Consider the following 8734-nt stretch of genomic DNA (forward strand, 5'->3'; position numbering starts at 1 on the left):
GCTACCACACATGCGCTGTAATGTTTTCTTACCCGACACAAATTAACCCGCAGCATTTATTCATCTAACAACATATCATACGAAATTAAACATGTAACATAATAACTGAAACAGTATCAAAAATATTTCTCTATAGATTGGCTCTAACAATAGCGCTGTTGTAACACCACCCTCTTTCATCTGTGAGCGAAATGCACCCTCCTCTAGTGATGTGTCGGTCGCGAACAAAACGGCTCTTAGAACCGGATCTTTGACGTGAACGACGCGAGCCGTTTCAGCAGTTTGTCCAAATTTTGTTCATTCTGCACTCCAGATGGGTTGAGAATGTTAAAATTTTAATCGTGATGACTGCGTTTAGGCTGCTTTAACGCTGACAGCGTTTCGTTTTTTTTGGAAACTAGTTCGTCCATGTTTGGACTTCTGCGTTGTAAACATGCGATGGATGTTTACATAGCCCCGCCCATCAAAACGTCTGCGCATGCGTGAATATATCACCCATCGGCGATTGTTGGACTGATGGTTGCCGGTTGGAAAATTTTTACATAACGCCCAACCCTAAATGATAATGTAAACTTCACCCTGCATCACAGCCGTCACATAGCAGCAGGCGGTCCTCTCGGTCACTGCCCCCACAAACTTCACAGTTGGTCTGCTCCAAGTCCAAATTAACGGTTTCCTCTTGCCCTTCCTTCACAGGCTTTTGCACAGTTATCTAAAAAGAAGCAATAATCATAAAGACACGTAGGAAAATAGAAAACATAACACAATGTACTTTGAGTAAAATGAGTTAATAATTGTTTCAAACTCACCATTTTTTTCACTTTGCCTCCATAACATTTCCTGAGGTATATACTGTTAAAGGCCATACGGTCGACAGGACACGAGTTTGCATTCTGGAGGAGAAACAAACAAAAAACAAACACTATAACTGAGCCGTTGACCTTCCTCTGATTTCTCATCAGCGTTCAACACTCTGCAGCCTTGTATCCTGGCCACTAAACTTTCCTCCCAATTTCACTTGGATGATCAGCTAATCCTGTGGATATTGGACTTTTTGACCAACAGGACTCAGAAAGCTTGGATCAACAACTCTCTTTCCGGTCTCCGTTCCACCTCCACTGGCTCCCCCCAGGGCTGTGTGCTCTCCCCCCTGCTCTTCATCTACAGCGATGACTGCAGGTCCACACAGCCCAACTGTCACCTGGTGAAATATGCTGACAGCAAAGTTCTCCTGTCACTGCTGTCAGCCCCCCCCCCGAGTGGTGCGACAGCTCTAAACTTGAACTGAACATGAGCAAAACCAAAGAGATGGTGGTGACCTTCTCCAGTAGGCAGAGGGATCTGGCTGCTTCAGTCACCACCACCATCCATGGGAAGCCAGTGGAGGTAGTTGAGGAGCACAAATACCTGGGAACCATCTTTGACAACCTCCAGAAATTCACTGCTAAGACAGAGGAGATTCTGAGGAGGTGCCACCAACGGCTATACCTCCTAAGGAAACTCAACTCCTTTAAAGTCAGCACACCCATCATGATGACTTTTTACTATGCCTTCCTGGAAAGCATCATGACCTTCTCCATTACCTGCTGGTTCCACTCCCTCAGCCTTCAGAACAGGAACAGACTGCAGCACACTGCATCAGTGTGCTCTAAAATCATTGGACTGCCTGTCAGAACTCTTGCACAGGTTTTCAGCCAACAGGCACTTAGACAGGCAGCCAAAATCATCAATGACCCCTCTCACATTCTTCACCCCACATTTCAATAGCTCCCCTCTGGGCGGCGCCTCCGCTGCATTTCCTGCAGGAATAAGAGGAGGAGAGCCACCTTTGTCCCCAAAGCCACTCTGCTTTTTAACTCCAGCCGATAAGACCATTTCCCACACCAGAAACATAAACTACTCTACACTCTTTTATATTGCTGACACTTTATTCACTTTTAGTCACTTACGGTTATTTATTCACCTAGTCACATTAATTTTAAAACTGTGTATAGTGTAAACTCTGTGTACTGTGTAAAGTCTCTATTTTTGTTGTTTTTGTGCAAGTTAAAGACAACACATTCTCTGATCTCCCATTTACATCTGTGCTCATTTTTACACACATACTGTATATTTATTATGTCATTCTTATTGCCTGTTTATGCCCTGCCCTTATCTTTAACGTCATGCTGCCCTGTTGTATCCTAATTGCGCCTTGGGGATAAATAAAATCTTTCTGATTCTACCACAAAAGCATAAAACTGCAGAGAAAATAGCGATTATTAGAAAATGTAAGACACTTCATAAGTAAACGTTTTCTTTTGTTCATACATCATAAATTCAGACCCACCTTGGCCCATTCCAGGATGCAGTCGAAACAGAAGTAGTGCTCACAGTTCTCTGGTGTTGCCACAGGCTGACTGTTGAGAGAGTTAAGGCAGATGGGACACTTTTCTGCGTCCTCATCAGAGCTCATCATTGCAAGGTCTGCAGAGGTTCCTCCAAAAGCTCCATCTTCCGGCTGAGCATCTTCTTCTTCTTCTTCTAGATCTAATAAAAATTACCAGAAATATATTCTACATAAACTGGCATAAACAAAACAAAAGTTGTGCACAGAGTAGCACAGATCCTTAGGAAAAAAATAACTCTTTACTTTTTTCCTACTGATTATCAGCAAATTTTACACTTTTCACTTATGCAAAGCTGGGTCATGGGGGCTTAGCCCAACCAACATACACAGGAAACTCATGTCAGCTGCTTGTAACCAGGATCTTGTTCTTTCAGTCACTTCCCCAAGCTCATAAACATAGGTGAGTGTTGGAACATAGATCAATTAGTATACCAAAAACTTTACTTTCTGGTTCAGCTCTCTCTTCACCACAGTGGTCCAGTACAGTGCTCATATTACTGTTTCCCATCAACCACACTCTCCAACTTTCCATCACTTACAAACAAGAGCCCAAGATATTTAAACCTGTATGCTCCAGGCAAACAACTCTCCCCCAAACCTGGAGGGATATGTCAACCATTTTCAAGTAGAGAACAATAGGCTTTAATTTGGAATTTTCTCATGCCTTAATAATAGCATTCAGTCTATTAAATTATACAGTCTGCATTTTGGCCAGCTTTCCTTCCTGGCTCTAAGCAGACTTTTTCAATAAAGCACTTATACGGTAAAGGCACATACTTATTCAAACATCTTTTCTTTAACGTAAGATATGGCATTTCTCCTATCATATACACACTGCAGTGATACTACGCATTTAAACTCATACTTTCATATTTTACAGTCTCTCTTTGTAAAATATGCCATTATGCTGTCCATGTTTGTAACTGATCATGTGATACTAAACCGCTTCTTTCATGTGAAGGTTGATGGTTTGATCCCAGTCTGCATGCCAAGTGTCCTTGGCAGGATATTAATCTCATGTTGCTCTCCGATGCATCCATCGGAGTATGAATGTGTGTGGATGGTAGTTAGGAATCACTTAGAAACAGTAGAAAAAAAGTGCTCATATGAATGGGTGAAAGTACTAGTTGTGTAAAGTGCTTTGAGTGCTCCAGTCCATTTACCATGTGAACACAGTGATAGAGTAGGAAACCCTGCGTTAACTTCGCAAATTGAAAACCACCTTCATGAATCAACTAGCCTGACTGCTGATTTTAAAGTAAGCAAATATAGGTAAGAAGAAGATGTCCTAAGTATGCAAACTTCGCTTCTCAAATATGCTTATGATACTTAAGGTAAGATTCAGATCACAAAGATGTTCAGCCAACAAAAAATACATATTGAGTCACTCCTACCATCCTCTTCATTCCCTTCTTCTTCTTCCTCCTCCTCATCTCCATTTACTTGGCCATCCTTTTCTTCATCCCCACTGTCAGATTCTCCCTCCTCAGACTCCACGTCTGAGTCATCAGAGTCATCTAAAGGGAAAGGTTAACGTGGAAAAAAAACAAATAAAAAAACAAACAAACAGAAAATGCAGTAAAACTTTAAAGTATGTGGGGCTCCCGATCAAGGGAAACTACTACCTGATATGGCCCACAGTGCAGCTCTTTTTCCTCTGCTGTGAGATGTGCTGCAATTGATCAGCTCATCTTGGCTGTCGTCTTCATCCATGGTTGACCATCAGAACAGCATCAGCAGCAACTTTTCTAATACAATATAACAATTCAAAGGTTTAACACAAATGCAGAAATAAAGAAGGTAATAACCGTTTTCCCCTAATGAAATAGATCGTGATAATCATGTATTGCTGTTAACATATACGCGAATCTACGCACTTAAGGAATTTTGTTATTTACACCCGCCCCTCTCTGCCCCAATCAGGAATCGAAAATGGTCTCAGAGATGTATTACTAGAATGAAGTGACAAATCACTTTTCTTAAGCGACACAAGTGTCATATCACTGTATATGCAGTCATTTCTGAGACGATATTTTCACTCTTTTGATGGTTTTTAATTGCTTGCACACAAATACAAAAGGCTTTCCTAACACCCGGTAGCTAAAGGACAACCTATGGACTCTGCAGGAGCTACATTTGTAAACAAAGAAGAAACTAGGGACCAAACATTGCGTTTTTCCTTTTCTCACAGATAAAATAAGCAAGCAGCACATATAAAAACATCCACTTTAAAGCTATCCGCTGCGACAAGAACATAGCATTTTCTGTATAACCGTACTTAAATGCCGCTAGCTAGTAACGTTAGCACCAGTGTAGCATGTTAGCTAGCATTGGGACGCTAAAATTAGAAAACGTCAAGTACAAGCTGGCTTGAAGTCTTTACTGAAAGCACTCAGTGTGTCCGTAATTTATTCAAACTCTCCGTTTAACCCATGTAACTGTGGCGTTCTATTAAAGCAATTAACAGTAATATAAGACCTACCCTATTCAGAGGTGTAGGGTATATGTTCAGAGTGGTTTGAAGTCTCCAGGGTTGTTGACTGACACCACCGGCTGGTTGGAGACGGAAATGGCCGCGTGCAGTCAGAAGAATTGGCTCTTAAAGAGATAGTGTCCTCTTATTTGAAATCAGCTTATATTTAGTGATCACTAGGTTCATTTTTGTTGTTGTTGTTGTTTTTCTTAAAGACACGTTTGAACAGTAGGCTATTTCACGCAAGATTAATTAGGACAAAACGAGTAGTCAAAGTTGTCAGCTTGATATCCAAGACCAGATTTAGTCATGTCTGCGCCAGCACAAAACCCTAATGGCAATCGATAAAGCTGTTATCGGGGTTTATCGGTGCGATAATTCATGGGCCATTCTACGACTGCACAACATTTTCTGTTCCACACGTGATTTTTAATGCACTTTTTCTTTTTTGATTTTGTTTTAAAGAACACTGCCAGTTTTGACCCACAACATTGAGTGGCACGACAAAGAGGAATTGGCATGATCCAGTCATGTGCCAACACCATGGGTGGGACAAAGGTCAGTCTTCTTTGACATATTTTATATTTCATTCAGTCTTTTCTGATTAGACTGGGTGTAATCTTGTTTTACCATATAATTTTTAAATAGAATAATCATAGATTTTTCTAGCTCACAAGTGTTTACTCTATTACCTTTGTAATAGTTCAATTCACTTCAATTTTATTTATATAGCGCCAAATCACAACAACAGTCGCCTGAAGGCGCTTCATATTGTAAGGTAGACCATACAATAATACAGGGGAAAACAACAACAACAACCACATGACCCCCTATGAGCAAGCACTTTGGCGACAGTGGGAAGGAAAAACTCCCTTTTAACAGGAAGAAACCTCCGGCAGAACCAGGCTCAGGGAGGAGCAGCCGGTTGGGGTGAGAGAATGAAGACAGGATGAAAGCCATGCTGTGGAGCCAGAGATTAATAACAAGTGTGATTCAGCAGAGAGGCCTATTAACACATACTGAAAAGGAAATACTCATTGCATCATGGGAATCCTCCAGCAATCCCCCAGTTCATGTAATAGTCTGAGTTATTACATGAATACTGTATTTGAGTAAAGATTTAAGAATGAATTATGTTTTTTATTAAATACACAACAGAAACATACAAAATAGGAATATTTAGTTTTAAAATGTTGCTTTTTTTTAAAATAACATGTCAACAGCAGTGCAGAGTAGGAGCTCAGAAACTAGCACAGAGGAGCATGAAGGAAAGCATAATGCTTACAGTGTAGATTTTAAACAGATTTCTTCTGAAAACAGTGTGTTAAAAAAAAATCTGTGGGGATTGCATGAGGTCTGATTTTAGGTGGTAGAACTGTATACCATAAAGCAGCTCTCTTTCAATATAACCCTAACCCGAATTTGAAGTCCACTACAATATGCAAGGGAGAGAAATTAAGTTATAGAGAGAGGACATGAGCATCCAGGGAGGAGAGATCTGTAGCAGGGGAATGATAGAAGGGGCAATGAGGTGATACCTCTATTATTTGGCACAATTTGTAGTTCAAATGTAATTTGTAGTTCAGAGGTCCAGATACTAAATAAACAAATAAACCAAGGCAGCTGTTTTTATAGTAACAGCTTTAGAGTGGTAGTCTATTTGAGGTCTTCCTTTTTAGTCAGAAAATTATGATTAGAAAAATACAGAATGACATTTTAGATGGACACAGTGTAGTCTGGCAGTAATAAACCACAAGACATTTCAAGAAAAACGCTGTTTTAGATTTAACAGTACTTAATTTCAGTAGTTTAGAGTTCACATCATCTTAAGTGGCATGAGGTCAACGAGAGGTCAAGTGCTTTGCGTCCCTTTTTAAAACCGATTTCTTTATTTTTATTGGTTCGTGCCTATGCGCTCCACAGTAAAGGTGATATTTTAAGTTCACTTGCACAAATTCATAACAGTATAGAGGGGTACACCTGCAATAACACCAAGAGGGTCTGTGCCGGATTGTATTGAAACGCCAAACTCTGTCGCCCCCTAGAGATAACTCCAATTTACACAAAATCAACTGTTACGTAATGCAATGTGCGTAATCCTGATTTTCTACTCCATGTCACGGGTTATGTGTATCCTGGCTGTGAATAATCCTACAACGCTCTGACAGTCTAGAAAAGTCTGATAACACCTTGGAAAGAGAGAACATGTTACAGTTTAAAAATGGGTTAATTCATCAAAGTAACATTGTTTCACTTTAACAGATAACTACAACTAATTAATCGATGAATAAATATGGGTGGGCGGGGGGGGGTAATGTCATCTAATCGGGGGTCGTTCACAATCACATTGCTTTAACTCGCTATGATATTATGTCATTTGTTAGGGAGTCCTCAACTCTCCCGTCGTAAATAATTGAGAGTTTATCCCCGTCGTCCTCCTCCTCCACCTCCTCGTCACCGTCAGATCAGGCTGTCATGCAGCATCCTTGGTACGTGCTCAGCCACACTCGGCTAATGGCAACACTGTACACAAGCGAGTCGAGTTCAACCACTTCACATCGTAGGGGTAGGGGCGTCTTTTATCAAACTAGTCTAAAGTACAGATATGCCACCTCCAATGGCAGCTGTCGCATCACATGATGTCTATTTAAGGGCAAAGAAACCTGTTCGGCGTTGATGCTCGCAATAAATAATCGAGCAGGGCAGGAAACTGTTAACAACATAATGGTTCATTCCTAATGTACGACGTGCAAAACTGAACGCGCCGCACCCCAACTATAACAGGAGAACTCATCCGAACGGTGCTCTTCTAAAACCCCGCCTCTCCCAGGCTGTGATTGGTCAATTATCCGTAAAAGGTGGGCCATTCAACCCCAGCGCAGGAGCCCGTTGGCTGAGCGTGATGTCAACTTCTTCCTAATTTGAATAACCAGGTCGGGTTGCAGATGCAGAGGAGTGGGCAGGGTAGGGGTAGTGCAAGTGAATTGAACTTCTGCGTCGGTGTAGGCTACACTATATTCTTAAATGCACCCAACTTTAATCATGCTCTGAGATTTATAATAGAGGAAAAAACTAGCTGGATGTTCGGATTATGAGCAGACTGGGACGTAGGCGGAAAACTTCAAGATTTTTCCTAAAAACATATTCCAAAAAGAAAACTTGGGACTGGTAAGTAGCTCTGCTTTATCTGCCACTATTCTTTATTCTCTCTATATGGTGTGGGGAACAGGCCACATATATCCTGCATGTCGTTAGATGTTCTATTTGGTTATAACACCGTAATATTGTGTTTAGGGTCGCCAAGTGTTCACGTGTGATTATATGTTAATTAGGAACTTTTTTTAATGCCAATTGAAAATGAAAGCATTATTATATATTTCCGTAATCCATAAATCGTGGGCAGGAAGCTAAGTGTAATGTCTTATTCTGGAAGAGACTAGTTTCCAGGAAACCATAGAAGATTCCATGATGATAATTTCATTATCGTGTCGTTTTGTGTGTGTAATAACTTTAAATAATTCAGCTGTTTATGACACAGCGTTTGTCTGTATTACTCCACAGATTGTGCGCGCCTTGAGGCCAAAATCTGCAGTCTAAAAGCAGGTAAGCCACTGACTAACGCACATTGTGCCAGTTTCCAGTTCCACTGTGCGTGTGACAGCGGCTAACCTGGTTTTGGGAACACCTCTCATATTTTTGACTCGTCTGAGACCCAGCCAGAGCCGGATTAGACAGACACCTGTTTACAAGCAGCCCTTGATCGTGGCCCCGTGAGCACCGCCTGGACATAAATGCTCTCCCAGTGGTCTCCATGTGTACCGTAACCTACTTCCTACTATGTTCACACAGTACCTTATTTAGGACCGTGTGGC

General features: G+C 41.2%; 1 protein-coding gene across 2 annotated transcripts in view; it reads right to left on the reverse strand.

Moving 5' to 3' along the window:
- The window catches only part of phrf1 (PHD and ring finger domains 1), a 26460-nt gene extending 21509 nt beyond the window's left edge, over positions 1-4951 (reverse strand). For both annotated transcript variants that reach the window (XM_005737677.1, XM_013912020.1), the window contains exons 1-6: positions 4872-4951; positions 4015-4137; positions 3784-3906; positions 2330-2529; positions 810-893; positions 579-712 (exon numbers count right to left, since the gene is read on the reverse strand). In XM_005737677.1, coding sequence (XP_005737734.1) covers positions 579-712; positions 810-893; positions 2330-2529; positions 3784-3906; positions 4015-4102 — 629 coding nt within the window. In that variant the 5' untranslated portion in view covers positions 4103-4137; positions 4872-4951. The remainder of the gene's footprint in view (positions 1-578; positions 713-809; positions 894-2329; positions 2530-3783; positions 3907-4014; positions 4138-4871) is intronic.
- Positions 4952-8734: the final 3783 nt, after the last annotated feature.

This window comes from Pundamilia nyererei, unplaced genomic scaffold (genome assembly GCF_000239375.1).
Source record: "Pundamilia nyererei isolate P.nyererei 1_Seehausen unplaced genomic scaffold, PunNye1.0 scaffold00078, whole genome shotgun sequence".
NCBI lineage: Eukaryota > Metazoa > Chordata > Actinopteri > Cichliformes > Cichlidae > Pundamilia > Pundamilia nyererei.